Source organism: Diplotaxodon limnothrissa, linkage group LG14, assembly GCF_057381915.1.
Source record: "Diplotaxodon limnothrissa isolate DT_005_m linkage group LG14, D_limnothrissa_male_GT1.1, whole genome shotgun sequence".
In the NCBI taxonomy this organism is placed as follows: domain Eukaryota; kingdom Metazoa; phylum Chordata; class Actinopteri; order Cichliformes; family Cichlidae; genus Diplotaxodon; species Diplotaxodon limnothrissa.
In genome coordinates, this window is record NC_140609.1 from 9,549,524 (window position 1) to 9,566,777 (window position 17,254).

General features: G+C 41.3%; 1 protein-coding gene across 2 annotated transcripts in view; it reads right to left on the minus strand.

Annotated features, from left to right (window-relative positions):
* Positions 1-924: 924 nt before the first annotated feature.
* gjd1b (gap junction protein delta 1b) overlaps positions 925-17,254 on the minus strand; it is a 29,500-nt gene continuing 13,170 nt past the window's right edge. The window contains exons 3-6 of one of the 2 annotated variants that reach the window (XM_085370823.1): positions 16,122-16,131; positions 10,936-10,958; positions 9,965-9,983; positions 925-1,774 (exon numbers count right to left, since the gene is read on the minus strand). In XM_085370823.1, the coding sequence (XP_085226949.1) occupies positions 925-1,774; positions 9,965-9,983; positions 10,936-10,958; positions 16,122-16,131 (902 nt within the window). The remainder of the gene's footprint in view (positions 1,775-9,964; positions 9,984-10,935; positions 10,959-16,121; positions 16,132-17,254) is intronic. The other variant, XM_085370824.1, reaches the window with a different exon arrangement.

The window sequence follows — 17,254 nt, forward strand, 5'->3', positions numbered from 1 at the left end:
GTACTCACTGTGTTTCTGTTAAAATCAACTTTTGCCAAGAGACTAAACATAAACATCGTCAGTCTTACTCTCTTGGTTTTGGCTTGTAACGGTGTTCCAGCAGAGGCATGACACGCTGTTGGGAGGCAGCGCTTTCTCTCTTGGCGTCGGTCTACCTCAAAATCTCAAGCAGGCAAAGAGAGGAAGCAAAAGAAAAACGTTCTGTCTTCCCCCCCCTCCTTGGTTCATATGTTTTCCCAAAGCGTGACGTCTCCCTCCTGTTCTCCCTCACTCTCAAACTTGCCTTCATTCCCCAGAGTCTGTCACGGCTTTGACAGTTCTTCCGTTCCTCTTTTTAATAATGTTGCTGCTGCTCATCCTCCCTGTCCCATCCCCTATCCTGCCCCCCCCCCCCTCCCATTTTTTTTCACTGAGGCTGACACAGTCCAGAAGAAAAGCACCATGGGATGCATCAAACAACCATGTCGCCTTCGAATATCCCCAGAGAACACAAAACAGCCTCTCATCTGTTTTCCTCCCTCTTCCCCTCTTACTCTCATCTCTAGATCAGCCCCGTGAGGATTTAATTCTCCGCATAAGAAACGAGAAGCAGAGAAGGTCGTTAGTTAAAAAAGACAGAAGTATAAAATGGCAGTTGGACTATCTCCTTATGAGATCAGCATGTCTTTATTATGTATGTTTGCAAAACGAAATTTGTTGTCCTCTTTGATGCTCTCTAATTTTCTTCCTTCTCAAGCCTCTGCTAACTTTCAGCGCCGCAGAGCCTGAGGTTTGGTCTTTTTTTTACATTCTGTTTCATTCTGTCATAGAGGAGAGGTCATCTTGTTTGACCTCCACACCATCTTCATTAAATTAAAATCAGAATTCGTTCATTCTCTCTGTTGCACATTCATCCCGCTCCCCCTCTGTTGTCTGTCTTCATCGTCAGACGTAGGCCGATTCGCTGGACTGTGTGCGTCCCAGGTTGGATGGCTGAGACAGATGCGCCATGTCCTTCTTCCTGATTTCACAGATAGACTTCCTGCGGGCCTGGACGCCCCTGATGGCGGCCTTGATCTTGCGCCAGCCGAGATGATTGAGCTCAGCCAGATTGAGCACAACGCAAATGCCGCTCACGGCAAACATGAAGACCAGGAAAACCGTTTTTTCTGTGGGCCGGGACACGTAGCACTCCACCTCCTTGAGACACGGGTAGCGGTCGCACTCGAAAATCCCAGGCACGCTGAAGCCATAAAGGAAGTACTGGCCCGCTAAGAAGCCAATCTCTAGGGCGTTTCTGAACACCACCTGAATGATGTAAAAGCGGGAGATCCCTTCTTGACGGCGAACCTTGGAGCTCTTCCCGTGCGTGAGGCCCCGTGGGGCATTGGGGATCTCCTTCACCTCCAGACAGTCAGGTTCTTCCTTCCCTCCTCCACTATCCCCTCCGTGCTGAACTAGAATTCCATTTATGTTGCGGAGCTTCCGAGCCCCATCCCTTCCGCCGTAGTCCCTCTCCATTATTGGATAGAGAAAAGAGTAGCGCCGGTCTCTCTGCTTGGCTGACTGATGGACAGAGTAGGTGATAAAGCAGAGGCTGGGTGTGCACACCAGTATGATCTGGAAGACCCAGTAGCGGATGTGGGAAATGGGGAAGGCTTTGTCATAGCAAGCTTGGTTGCAGCCCGGCTGTAAAGTATTACAGATGAACATGGTCTGCTCATCCTCGTACACCGTCTCTCCGACGATGGCCACAATCAGAATACGGAAGATGACAACGACAGTCAGCAAGATCCTAAAAGACAAACAACACAGAGATAAATGGGGTTAATACAATATTTTCTTTTGGAGAATGCACTGAATAACAATACTGTGCATTTCATCTCACCATCTCACCTGGGTGTTATTTTTGACTCTGAGCTTGGTTTTATCCCACATACTAAACATGTAACCAAAACTGGATTTTATCATCTAAAAAATATAGCCAGAGTCCGCCCTATTCTCTCTCGGGCCAACACGGAGATGCTGATGCATGCTTTTATTGCCAGTCGCATTGATTACTGTAATGCCCTGCTCTCTGGTCTTCCTAAGAAGAATATTTCAACTTTACAACTCTTGCAAAACTCGGCAGCTCGTGTGCTGACGAAGACCAGAGGGCGGGCCCACATTACACCGGTTTTAGAATCGCTGCACTGGCTCCCCGTGTGTTTCAGGATCGACTTTAAAGTTCTTTTATTGGTTTTTAAATGTCTTAATGGTCTTGGGCCTTCTTATCTCTCAGATCTGCTTTTACCATACGAACCCTCGTGGACCCTGAGGTCCTCTGGTACTGGCCTTTTAATTGTCCCTAAAGTCAGGACACATACTCACGGAGAGGCAGCTTTTCAGTGGTATGGTCCTCGTCTGTGGAACAGCCTGCCGGAGGAGCTCAGGGCCGCAGAGAACGTACATGTTTTTAAGAACAGGCTCAAGACCCACCTTTTTAATTTAGCTTTTACTTAACGTTTATTTATTTTATGCTTATTTATTCTATCCTGTTATTCTATTATTAATTTAGACTTTACCTAATATTTATTGATTTTATTCTTATTCATTTTTTAATCTTCTTACTCTATTTATATTTATATTGTATCCTGTTCTTATTTATTTTATCATTTTACCCTGTATATATCCTATTGTGTCATATCTCCAGTGTTTCCTCAGAGGGCGCTCTCTGCACCGGGGCTGTGATCGACCATGGCTGCTGGGTCTCTGGGGGTCCTCTCAGCCTGGTTGGGGGGCTCCTTGGCCTCCCTCCTGCTGTGTGCCCAGCCTGGAGGCTGCGGTCTGTGACCGGTTCCTGGCGCAGACGGCTCTCTGTTATAATGTTTCCTCACAGCCCAATTTTTACTCTTTAAGTGTGCGCGTGTGTGTATGTGTGTGTGGGTGGGGGTGGGGGGATATATGTGTATTCACATCATTTATGTTAATGAGAGTGTGGGGAGTGAGTTGGAGGGTGGGGTGGGCTGCTTTTAACTATGTAAAGCACTTTGTGCTACATTTTTTTTGTATGAAAAGTGCTTTATAAATAAAGATTGATTGATTGATTGATTGATTGATTGATTGATTGATTGATTGATTGATTGATTGATTGATTGATTGATTGATTGATTGATTGAGTTGTGTTCATCTACAAGAAAACGTCCCTATCAGAAAGGTGATAGAGGTGATGAGGGGATGAGATGTCCTCTCCCTAAAATACATCAGCATCTCTAGCTGGGTTATGGTAACCTCATTCCCTCCACCAGAAGTTATTTGTTTAATGAAATTATGTCCAGTCCTTTGAACAAAATGCTAGCAGGAAGTCAAAGTAACATTAGAGAGAAAACAGATGGCAGCTCACAGAGCTATTGTGACTGACTGGTACCATCATGTTTCTCTTTACTCGCATGTTAGGTGCATGGATACATTTTGCTGTACCATTTAACCCCGATATGAGCAAACTGATAAGAAGAATGTAGCTACATTTATTTTCTGGTCTTAACTAAGGGTTAGCTATCAGGGCTCTCTACTATAGAACCAGCTCCCAGTTTGGATTTGGACTTCCTTTATGATAAATCTTCCCATACTGCTTCTCTTGGTGATTGAACAATTCAATCAACTCTTTCCACTCCCTTGTGTTTATACACCAGTGTTATATTTCATCGTTAGTTATGGAAAAAACTCTTTCTCCCATAGCGTGTCTTTTGTCATATCTTCCTCCGCTCAACCTGAACCAGTCGTGGCAGATGGCTGCCCCTCCTCTGAGGTTTCTTCCCCTTAAAAGGGAGTTTTTCCTTCTCACTCTCACCAAGTGCTTTCTCATAGGAGTTGTATGATTATTGGGGTTACCTTCCAATATTGTAGGGCCTTTGCCTAAAAAGTATAAACTGCCTTAAGAGGACTGTTAGTGTGAATTGGTGATATATAAATATGACTGAATTGAACTGAAGGGTTCCGAACTGTCAATGGCTGACTCATTATTAGGAAAACAAAGCTATAAAGACCAAAGGGCAATAGAAATGACCTTATTAAGGCTACAAAGTTAAGCAAGGTGACTTGACGCTGAAATCAAAGCACGGGCTTTAAGGACGAAAGCCGAAAAGAAAAGGGAAAACCTGTATTAACGAGAGAGAGAGAGAGAGAGAGAGGCATTGTGTCACTGTTAAGTCACTGTTCCCCCGGATAAGAACCAGAGAAGAAGAGTGCTCCAAATGTCATTTATCAGCCAGAGTAAACACTCCAGAAGAAAAACATTTATGTGCAGAGCATTGCTAACGCTACTCGTCAGTCCTCATAAGTCAACCTGCTACCTGTATCTTACAAACAGAGTATGTGTGTTTTGTGAAGAGGGGAAGCAGCGATGACATATCCACATCTAAATTTAGTCTCTCTTTTCTTTGCATCTTTAGGCCCAGCTAGCATAGCAACCACAGTTTAGACTCACTTAAGTTGGAAATGTGATTAATCTTGGTAATATCCAAGCACCATCTCTGTGTTGTTGGCTTTCTTGTTAACAATACACCCTCTTTCCTTTTAGTTCCATAGCAACAGGTGAGAAGGAGGTGAGCTTTGTTTGCAGATTTGGTGCTATTCCTGTGTGTGGTGTGGTGAGACAGAGATTATTGCTCCTGAAATGGGTTCACATCAACTCAGCCTCGGTGTAGGTGTGCCTCGTTATTCGCGTCTATCCGGGCATTTGCTTGCATGTGATGACTTGGCATATCTGTACACTTTGTGAGTCTGTGTGCCTCCATTATGTTAGACACACATATTAGGTAAACTGGATTCTTATATTCCTCTCTACTTTCTTTCTTGCCAACATCTTTTTCTTTGTTCTGTTCTTACTTTAGGCATCCTTCATTTATTTTTCAGATCTTAGACCGAGCAAGCACTTTAGATAGCAAGCTTTTTGCACGCTCCATGAGCCGATGGCTGTCTGGCACTGTATTCTGCGACCATACTTGTCTAAAACAAGATTGTGCACCGCAGACAGGCTCAGCAATATTGTTAGTGTGTTGATCGATTGTTGCATTACTGTTCAATCCCTTAAATACGAGGTTTGAATTCTGTGTAAGATGTGCTCTCACCAATCACCAATGTTTAGATAAATGAAAGTGTCATAAATAAGAATCGCTGTCGTTGCTTCACATGAACCCAGAGGACACGCCATTCATTACATTTATCATGGACTTATGGGTTTTGTGCATGTGCGAGTCATTAGATTTTGACATATAAAAATAGCCATGGAGTTAGTGCTAACAGGCATTACAGTATGATGAATGAAGAGAAGCTCATTCTTGAAAAAGAGCTTCACAACAGACAGTTGGAGTGTTTTGGGTGTAATTTAGACAGCAGTAGTGAATGATACACTTCCCAATTTTACATGTTAGTGTTATTTTTGCAGTTGTGTTTGCATTCATTTAAATATGTTGGTAATATTGCATATATTACATAATGCAAGCCACTAAAAAGGGGGCAAGACTTGAGGCTCCTAGGTGCTGCTCCTTGATCAGAAGAATCCTTTTTTAAGCCTAAAACATTATGTATATATACTTTAACAGGTGTCTGACACAAGGAGCTATACCTGTTTGCTCTGTTTGGTCTCATCTCTGATACTGACAGTCACCAAACTGGATTTCTCCACTGTGTTGTGTTTGGAGCATTTTCATAGAATTGCCTGACAAATAATGGGGCTTCCTGTGTGGTAGCCCCATTACTTCATTTTGCAAGTAAAATTTTAGTATTTTTTTATTAGCCTGCACTAATTACCAGATTTGTGTCTGCTTCTGGCAGCCTTACACCTTAAGAATGCAGCTTACTAGTACTTGCTTAGCACTCAACTCTCTTGTCCGATTATTATCCCAGAATGCATCCAAAACCATCAGATGATGCGATGGTGGCTATATACATCTTTTAGACACAGCCAGTGTTACTATAATACATCACTATTTGTTCATTGCTGATCCATTTATCAAATCAGTTTCTGTTTAACAGTAAAATCTAACTTTTGTGAAACAAAACAGTTTCAGCATTTCATCAACTCAGTATGTAAAAGGTAAAGTACAAAGCTTTCTCAGATTTATCATATCAATTAGAGGATTTGTTTATCTGGACACTGTTGGGAGTGGACTGTGAATCCAGGGGGAGACCCATGGTGCTGCACCTGAGACCCTGCCAGATAATCATTAGATGGCATTTGGCTGTGTGAACGGTAATCTACCAATCGCACAGTGGCTTCGCCAGTCTTGCGTGGCGCAGATGTGGAGTTGAAGGGCAGAGTTAATCCTTTCCAGAGTCCAGCGGCATGCAGCTCACATGTAACTCCTATCAAAACCACAGGTCACCAGTGATGGCTTCCAAAATGAAAAATAAAAGACTCACTGCCAATCCTTTCACCTGTGATCAGCAGCAGGGAGAGAGGAATGTCGGAGCAAGGGGGAAAGGAATAGATGCAAAAAAAACCCCAAAAATAATAAGCGATTCCATTAAGGAGCTTAGTAAGCAGGGAATTCACAATACAATGGTGGAGAGTGTATAGCAGTAATTGTGCGCACACAAACACACATATACTGCAGCAGAGGAACGTCCAAACGGGGACGGGAAACTGTTGAGTGAGCGCTAACAGAAGACATCAGCTTTCTGTTGAAGATGAATGAGTTCCAGACAGGGATAAAAGATTATAAAGTCACCAAAAACGCAGTGGCTCAGACATCTTCAACTTAAATTAAAAGAGGTATGTGCCAGTAGCGTGACGGCGTGCGAGAGATAGAGAGGGGTTAGTAAAGAAAACCAGCAATGGAGGAAAATCTCATCGTAGAGAATGAATTATATAATAGCTTCCACACGCAAACCCAGTTCTGTAATCTGTGGCTGGGCCAAGGGAGGATTCTTCCATTAGGGGTCTTTTTGTTAATGCCATCGAATAGCTTTAGATTATCGTACCGCACAGAGCAAACCCCACCTGTTTTTTTCCCTCTCCTTTTCAGAGCATTATTCTTTCTTTTCTTGGTTTTATTCACTCTTCATGCAGCTTTGGGCCCCCATTTATCTCCCTTGCACCACAACAGCAGTCGTCGGCCCCCATGAGGAATAATCCGGAATAATCTTAAAATTGTGTCTGTAGTTTTCTATGTAAAGCCTTGATTCACAAGTGATTCCCACAAAAAAAATAAAAATGAAATTCCACAGAGTAAACTTCCTTCTTATCTCATGTGGAGAAATGTGCAGATTCACATTAACATGCACAATTAAAATGAAGCAAAGATTTTTACAAAAAAGTTGAAATCAGCTTCATTTACATGATTTTTGTGTTGCTTTATCACTGAGTGTCTAGCCAGTGAGCATATTTATACACCGGGTAATTTATAAATATGCTTGAACGATATTACAGACACGTTTCTCAGCACACTCACACCCTCGGTTCCCAGCAGACAGTGTTTGTTGTTCCTTTTGACTAATTTATTGGTGATTATGCAAAAACATTACACCAACTCCAAAACGCCTCCTCTCCTCCAGCAACTGCGAGTCCCTGACCCGCCATCTTTTTTTTGTCTTTCTCATTATCTGACAATAGAGCTCTAGCAATAAAGGGGTGGTTGTATGTTTTGAAAGCTCTCATTACGGGCATGCAGTTAATTGTAAAAAAAAAATTGATGTAATGTACAATAGCATGAAAAAAATTATAGCTCTGGCATGTGAGTGGAGAAATCTTGTTCCATCTGTTTCTCCATATGTATGCAGACATACATGGACACAAACACACGCAATGCTGCTGCTGCTGCTGCCCTGGTAATCAACACTATTCAACTTTCAGAGAAATTAAAGTGCAATTCACAGTGCAGCCTCCGTGGTATTAGAAATGAAATCTTTAATCTATCTTTAATGTCAGTCTTTTCCAATTAAACTTTCCTCAAAAATGATAGAAATCGAGGTGATGTGGGAGTTGTTTCTCATTATGCGCTGGAGCTGAGTTTCAGATAATAATGAGGCATAGCAGATGAACAAATGTAGATCTCTGTGTTATGATGTTTGTGGAAAGGCATTTTTGAGTGTGCTGTGTTAGACAGGGAGAAAGGTTGAGATGTTAATATGGTGGAAAAACATCACAAAATTCATTAACTGTGGATGAATGCGATCATGAGAGAGCTGAGGCTCTCTTAAGCTCATATTGAGGCGGATATTGAGGAAGAGGAGGGGAAGGACAGAAAATAAGTGGCTCGAGGGATCAATAAGGAACACAGGATTGTAGATTGGAAGATGTGGCAGTGGAGATAAAAAAAAAAGAAGAAGAAGAAGAGGGATGAGGGATGAGGAAGCGCAGCAGTGGTTCCTTTACCCATAAACCCAGCAAACACACACACACACACCCCTATCTTCCCTCTCTCCCTTCAATCTCCCCTCTACTCAACTTCCCTCTGCTAGTTACCACGGCAACAGGCAAGGGGCAGAAAATGAAGGGAGATGAAGAGAAAGAAGTGTGCAGACTAGAAGCTAAGTCAACTAAAGAACAGCGTGTTTCAGCCGAGCAGGGGGGTACATTTGTCGCACCAGTCAGAGCGGAGCTTCGGTGCCTCAAAGGGCTCGATGCAAGTTCACTTTATGCAAAAAGCCCAAAGAAGAGTTCACTGAAAGAGTAAATTATGCCAGCAAGGCACAGCAAATTATCCAATGTTGAGGTTGTTTAGAAGTAATTCAGATTTTCAAATCCAGAATATACTGGCCCTGCTTTTAAGTGTTTGTGTGTGGGGGTGGGAAAGGGGGGCTCGGGCTCCACAGTTATTGCATTTTAAGGTGAGAAGATAAAGGAAGTTTTAGAGATAAGATACAGTAACTATTTTAAAATATGGATACATAGTCTCGACTTTTAATGCTACAGTTTCAGTTTATGAAATCCCCAGTAATATTAAGTCAAAGAGAAAGCTCTGAGCTCTGTCTCTGCAGGCTGAGGAGTCCATCAGCTGCTTCGGGTTGTGATGTAAGGCTCATTGATACGGTTAACCTGCTAATCTTTTTCAGACTTTCACCTTTGGTCTCCTTCGATACCTGTTGGGTGCTTAGCTCGGCTTTTGTTTGCACGTCACACCACTACCTCCACTGTCAACCCCGCATCGCTGCTGCCACTCAGTTTCTATTAGTTACATCCCCAACCCGCTTGTTTCTTTTTGTTATCCATTAGTTTTTGTCCCTCACAAACTGACCAGGCAGTTCCATCTTGTGTCATCTGTTTCACCTCAGATCTGTCCCTCACTGACCCTGATAATCGATCTGAATTGCTTTTTGACTTCAAATGGAGAGCAGTGGAACAAGGTTATCTTCTTGCTGTGCCTCCACTATAAATTAAATTTCCTGACATGAGCGGTTCTAGAGGAGCTGGATGGTTGCATTCATTGGAACTGTCTTTCAAAATGCCTTTCAAGTGTCACATTTGATAGAGAGCAACTGAAAATGACCTCATCCATTATCACAATGGAAAAACTAACTAGAGACGGGAAATAAAAAGATGACTCTGTTTGGTTCTGCTATATGCTGGCTAGATTGCATAACTGTCATAAAATAATATACATTGACAGCTAGCTGTTAGCATGCTAAAAGAAGACAATGCTGAAGCTGCATCATGACTGCTTTAGTACATATTTCAGGATGTCAGTGGGACAGTTTGAGCTCTTGTTGGCAGAGCTGGGTCCACATCTGAGGAGTCAGAGGAATCATTTCAGAGACCTGTTTGCCCCAGAGCAGAGTCTTATCTCAGTGTCTGAGGTAAAATCGTATTATTTTGCTTTTTGTGTTTTCAGTTCCGACACATATTTTGAGCTAAGAGTGCACTTGTTGCAAAATGCAGTGGCTTGATTTGCCATATCGGATCAGAAATGGGCTTGGTTCAAAAAATAAATGCCGCAAATTCAAATTTAGGTGCTTGGTGTGAACACTAGCATCAGGAATAGGTGCAATACTTCCAGGATGTTACACGTCCAGTGTGTAAAGGCCTTGAGGGTTGAGTTTTTAATAAACTTAGGCATTAAGGTCTGCCATAGAGGTGGAAAAAGGACAAGTTTAACAATCAGGGAGCCCTCCATACACTGCTGTTTTGGGGTTTTGTAATGTAGTCAGTGAACATCCTGCTGATTTCCTGTTCCACACACCAGCTATAGTTTATACAACCACATATATTTTTAAAAGCTAATAAAAAAGCTGTGTTGTTGTCTGACAATAACCAGTGATTCTGGTTTGCATTTCAGTCAATGTTTTGCCTTTTCTACATGAACTGTTTACCTAGAGATTAGTCATTTTAATATTGCTGTATTTTGAATTACATTTTTTTACTAAAGACTCATAATCCTAAAATTAATCTCTATACTGATTTCATAGTTGGGCAGACAGTGATTCATCTTTTCTGAAGCATTAAAATATTGGTGTCTGGGACACTGAGAGCCTGAGGGCTGTGGTGTACACCGTGAGTTTTTAAAAGCTTAGCTTAAAGGCGGGCTGCAGATGAGTGCTAATAAAAAGCTGTAGAGGGGTAGAATAAGAACTGAGTAGTTTTTGGGAGCCATGGCGCTTCAGAAAAAGAAGGGACACAGTACTGCAGCATGTTGAAAGGACAAGTGCCTCAGCTGAGGCAGTTAAGGCTTGGACCCAGAAAAAAGTACTTTTCAGAGGGTCACAAAAAAGTCATGTAGGTCACTTTGGAGACAGTTATTAGGTATATAAACTCTTAATGATGTTCAGCAATACAACAGACAAAATATTGCTGATTTTTTTTCTTGCACCCCATCGCCACCCTTTATCCTGCTTCTCTTTCTGCTTTTTCTCTGAAAGGTTCAACTCTTTATCTCTCCTGTGTGTCTTAAGTAAACCAGTTGTTAACCCAAATCCAACCAACAGCGCGGACAGATTTAATCCTGTCACATCAAATATGGATGGACACTTGTCACACACTCTCTCTCACAGTCTGTCTGTTCCTTTGCCAAGGTTTATCAATAGCTCGTAGTTCACAGCAGGTCATCTGGCACCAGGTTGGATCCAGCCTCATACAGGAACCCTGAGACCCACACTCTCACACACACACACCCAGGGGGATGTTCCGGTGCTTCAGGCCAGCGACAGAAGGAGTGAGGGGGCTGCCCTCTCCCCTGCTGACAGACCTTTATCCTGCATGGCCACCCACCTCACCACATACACACACACACACACACACACACACACACACACACACACACACACACACACACACACACACATAATCACATGCACAGACACTCTAAACGAACTAAACTAAAATACGGAGACCTGTAACACCAGCGATTGCACTGAGCACCAATTCTGTCAGGACACCTTTCCATGCACATGTGCGTGCATACACACACACATTTAATCAGATACACGCAGTCTTCCAGCTGTTACAGGGCATCACAAAGCCGATTGTGACTGACATTGCTGAGTCCGCCATCTCAGGAGAAGATGAATTTCTAATACAGAGACCAGTGAAAATAGTTACCGGACCTTTGCTCTCGAGTCAGATGGGATCAGGGCTCCGTAGCTGTTTACTAACAGTTTGCGGTTCTCTAACATGGCAAACCTGACTATTCACCTTTGCTGCTTGCTAAATTGATTTTCTCGTCTTTCTTGATATCTGGCAAGACATGAGTTGTGGACGGAAGCCAGGGTACCTAGAGAGAACCCACACTAACACGGGAAGAACATGCAAACTGCAGATAGAAAGAGCAAGATGTTTATTTTGTTTTTATTTAGCTTTTTCATTTAGGAATAAAATATAAACCTGGACGTGTTTAGTGCATGGCTGCCTTAAAAATGGCAACAGACAACTTTCTCCATCTTTCATATACAGTCTATGGTTTTATCCTGCTTTTCAGAGGTGTGATCACAAACTGCCTGTAGTAAATACATGTTTTCTTAGTCTTTCATTTAAATAGAAATAACTGAGTGATAATTGCCTAAAGTAAACTATTTCTTTTCATTCCCTGCTAAGCTCTCCCTTTAAGATTTCACATGCTATTTATTGTCAGAAAGCTTGAAGTGAAAAGCTTCTATCGAAACCATGTGACGTGATATGAATGGAGCCTCGATAAATGCCACACAGATGCCTGTTGGGAGACACAGCTTTCTCCGGTAAATTGCAGCCGGCATCACAAGTCTTTTCTGCTGTCATTCTACAAGTTGTGAAGTCTAAATTTATCTGTATTCACCTCACAACACTGTCTACCAAGTATCTCTTTTTTTTATAATTAGCTACGAGAGTGGTGCAAATGCAACCTACTGCTGACCTACCTCCCTGCAGCTCTGCCTCACCGCTTAATTGAAGAATCTGCAAATGCACTGTTCCAAAAAATAGTTATGTCAAAGTATCTTACTGTATATTTTACAGTTTTGTACTGTCCTTCTAGAATATCATGAAATTTACATAAGTAGACTGTGATTTTATATGTCAAAGGTAAAATAACATAACATCACTGTACATATCGTAAAACACAATTTACTTGTTTTTTAAATATATATTTTTTGTATATTAGCTGTGCTAATTATATATTTTAAAAAGTAAATGTAGAGGTAGGAATTGCAATTAATATAAATCTCAAAGTATTCACAACATTCCTGAACAGAAATAGGCCTCTGCACATGGGGTGAGGGTGTGGCCATGAAAACAATGTGACATGCCATTGGATGTTGGGACACATAATAACATGACGCTAAGCATCGGCTAATGAATGTGAACTAACAACCACAAGGTCGCGGGTATGGCTGTACTGTAGGAAAAAATCCTAATTTACAAGTATTTTACTGTGCGTTTTACAGTTTTGTTCTGTTCTTCTAGAATATCCTTAAAGTTACGTAAATAGACTTTGACTTCACATTTCAAATGTAAATGAACGTTAAATCACTGTAATGTAATAAAACATAATTGTCATGATTATTAAATGTATCTGTCTGTACATATGCATATTTAGATTGTTAAAACACATTCACAAATGTATCATGATTTCACAAATATCTGTCCGTTATTTGAAAGATCGAACTGTTGAATTCAAATGTAATGCTATGGAAAAGTATATAACATGATTCCTATAAGCTTGTGTTACATCACATAAGTATTATTATCATTGCTATTTAGGGTGATCGTGGCTCAAGAGTTGGCAGTTCGTCTTGTGATCAGAAGGTTGCTGATTCGAGCCCTGGCTCGGACATTCTCAGTATTGTGTCCGTGGACAAGACTCTCCACCTACTGGTGATGGCCAGAGGGGATGATGGTGCGATATGGCAGCCTCCCCTCTGTCAGTCTGTCCCAGGGCATGCAATCCATTATTATTTAAACCAACTATTAACTGTATATTTCTGTACATTTACGTATTATGATTCATATTGCCATATTAATTGACCTTGTTTATAGGTAATTTCATTATTTGATCACGTTAAAATGTTCCTAATTTAATGTCTAAAAGCACTTGGAAAAGGCAGAATCCCATGTAAAATTAGCGCAACAAACTCTATTTTCATTACTGAAAATGACTGTATTTTCATGAGAAAGTTATTTTCTGTTATTTTACTGTAGTATTTTGGCGCCCCAGCTGCTGGAATATTACCGTTTTCTTAAGATTTGTTTTTTTTTCCTATTTATAGATAATTTCATTGTTTAATCACATTAACATCTTCTTAATTTAATGTTTAAAATCACTTGAAAAGGCAAGATCCCATGTAAAATTAGCGCAACAAACTGAATCGTCATTACTGGAAATAACCATATTTTTATGAGGAAGTTATTTTCTGTTATTTTACAGTAGTATTTTGGCGCCCCAGCTGCTGGAATATTACCGTTTTTTAAGATGTTTTTTGTAACGGTGTGGGATCGTGTTTCGTGGAGTGAGTGTGTGTGTCGAGGTGTGAATGCATTGCCACGATTTTGCTACTACTTATAAGACTGACAAACAATGATTTTGGTCTTTGTGGCCTGTTGGACAGCAAACCTTAAAACTTATCTTTGCCCTACAAACAGTCAAAACTACATCACACACACATGAAAATCAAGGTCAAAACACATAACCAAATTAAATGAAAGCAGTATAAATACATAAGCAAATTAATGAATTAACTTTTACGTTTTCATACATTTTTCCATTTGCCAAAGAAAAAAGTACTGTAAGGTGTTAAATTTAGACAACGCACACTAGCTTGCTGGGTTTTTTCTCAAAGGCATTTCCATCTGCAGTACTTTACAGTATTCATAGAACACTACAGTAATTTACAAAAATATCCAGCATAGTGGTGTGACTACAGTTTTGTATGGTGTTGTATCACTAATGGGGGTAGCTCTACCTTGGCAACAGACCATGTGATAGAGTTCAATGGGAGAACACGACATTAAAAATAGACTTTCTAAAATTGACTCACTGATCATTCACTCTGTATCAATGGTGAGACTGAAAAAAGTGAAAGGAGTGAAATGAGTCACCATGGCAACAGAGCAGCCAGTGGGAGCGTTGGTTTTGGGGGGTAGGTTGTAAGGTCGTGATGGAGGAGTGAGGCACGAGCAGGAGAAAGAGCAGCAGGACAGAGGAAGCAAGCGATTGCGTGGGCAGGAGACGAGGGATGGAGCGGGGGTGGGGGTGGGGGTCAGTGGAGGGAAATACAGAAAGACAGAGAGAGAGAGAGAGAGAGAGAGAAATGATGGCCGTAATCCGGATTAAATCAGTGGGTTTTGGACAATCCCGAGCTAAGACCGTCCGTGCCAACTCCCCACCCACCGTGGCAATCCCGTGCCAAGCCCCAGCCCAAATCAGCCTCTTTGGCACATGCAGGGAGCCTCCATGACACACAAGCAGACAGCACATGGCCATGCAGGGAACATCCCAAACCCACTCACACAAAACACACTCCAGAAAAAAAATATTACTAATACCTATTTTTATACAGTGTTTCTACAATCATGCAATCATGCAAATCAATGACAAATATGAATGACTGAAAGACACATGACATAAAATTTTTTAAATGATCTTAAATCCTGGGTTTTATATAGATGTAAAAGATCAACATAAAGTATGAGAATAAAAGCTGCCACTGTAGCTGGTTTAAAGACACGAGCGTGTGCTTGCTTCGGTTTTTACCACAATTTTAATGATATTCCAGTACAGAAGCTCAGAGATATACAGATATACAGAGGGACATGTTGGAACATTTTGAAAAACTGAGAGTTTGTGTAAAAAATTTAGCAAAAGTCGATGAGATAGAAACAAGTAACTATGAGATGATGTTGCGGCAGCAAGCAAAGGGACCATTGCAGTGTATACTGGGGCCTTAACACGGAGAGACAGACAACCATTCACACTATGGCCAATCACTAATTAACCTAACTGCACTTATTTGGACTGTGGACAGAAGGCAGAGTACCTAGAGAGAACCCACACTAACACGGGAAGAACATGCAAACTGCAGATAGAAAGAGCAAGATATTTATTTTGTTTTTATTTAGCTTTTTCATTTAGGAATACAATATAAACCTGGGCATGTTTAGTGCATGGTTGCCTTAAAAATGGCAACAGACAACTTTCTCCATCTTTCATATACAGTCTATGGTTTTATCCTGCTTTTCAGAGGTGTGATCACAAACTGCCTGTAGTAAATACATGTTTTCTTAGTCTTTCATTAAATAGAAATAACTGAGTGATAATTGCCTAGAGTTAACTATTTCTTTCATTCCCTGCTAAGCTCTCCCATTAAGAATTCACATGCTATTTATTGTCAGAAAGCTTGAAGTGAAAAGCTTCTATCGAAACCATGTGACGTGACATGAATGGAGCCTCGATAAATGCCACACAGATGCCTGTTGGGAGACACAGCTTTCTCCGGTAAATTGCAGCCAACATCACAAATCCTTTCTGCTGTCATTCTACAAGTTGTGAAGTCTAAATTTATCTGTATTCACCTCACAACACTGTCTACCAAGTATCTCTTTTTTCATAATTAGCTACGAGAGTGGTGCAAATGCAACCTACTGCTGAGAATAAAGCGCGCTCCCTGCAGCTCTGCCTCACCGCTTAATTGAAGAATCTGCAAATGGGATCATGCTTCGTGGAGTGTGTGTGTGTGCCGAGGTGTGAATGCATTGTCACCCCCTATCTGCTTGCTGATATGATCAGCTGCAGACATGGGGACTGCGACAGTTTTGGCAGCATGCACGTTCGTGTGAGAAAGCATGTCTATGTGTATGCTCCTGCCCCTGAGTGATGAGTAAATATAGTAACCGCACTGCAAGCTTACGCACATGTTCGTATATTTGGATGACCATCTGGTTATGAGTGCGCACATGTGTGTGAAGGGGCATTTGTGTGAGAAGGCAGTGAATCAGATGGTGCAGGGGGATAAATCAGTGTCAGAAGAATATCCTTTTCATCTTCAAAAAGCGAGATGGGATGAGATAACAGGATACATGATGATGTGTAGAGGAGTGGTTTTATCTGATCAACAGACAAACATGATGATCAATCAAATAAAATGGAGCGTCTTTACAAAGCCTGCATAGTAATGCTCTTAGTCATGTCTCACAAAAGCATATTGTATAAATAAGACAATAATCTCACAGTAATCTCACAATAAAAACACCAAGCTCACAAAAATAGACCCAAGTGAGAGAACATCAAAAGCTGACGCTCTGCCTTGTTCCAAACAAAGATCAAAGATAGATATTTGTTGTAATTTTAGCCCTCGTATTTTATGTAAGTTGCTTTTTTTCCCCTCTTCCTAACCTTTTTATAGCACTGAAAACAGCCAGGCAAGGATGAGTTTTAATGACATTTCATTATCATTAAATCACAGATTCACTGTGTTTTGTAAGCACTGCGTGCACCATACACTTACAGATATTCTGGGTGGCCCTACATGGGAATTTGTTCCACTGTAATCAAATGTTTAAATATTTCAAACACAACTGTCTCCCTTGGTAACAGCTGTGTTTACATGCATAGGAGTGCATTAAATACAATCATGTGAAGAAGTAAGAGTTCACAGGACTTTTATGTCCAGTCCTGGACAATGTTAAGTACAACCTTACTGTTTCCACAGGAATTAAGAGCAGAGGTAGCAGCCAAGTGCTGCTAATCAAATGCATTTGATTTACGGATAATTAGAAAGTGTGACCACTGCTGTAAAAGCAGAAGTCTTGGCAGTTTGCTGGTCTGGAGCATTCAGGTATGTGTTAACACAATGCCGCAACCTCCCCAGGATTGGACGTGGCAGCAAATTCACT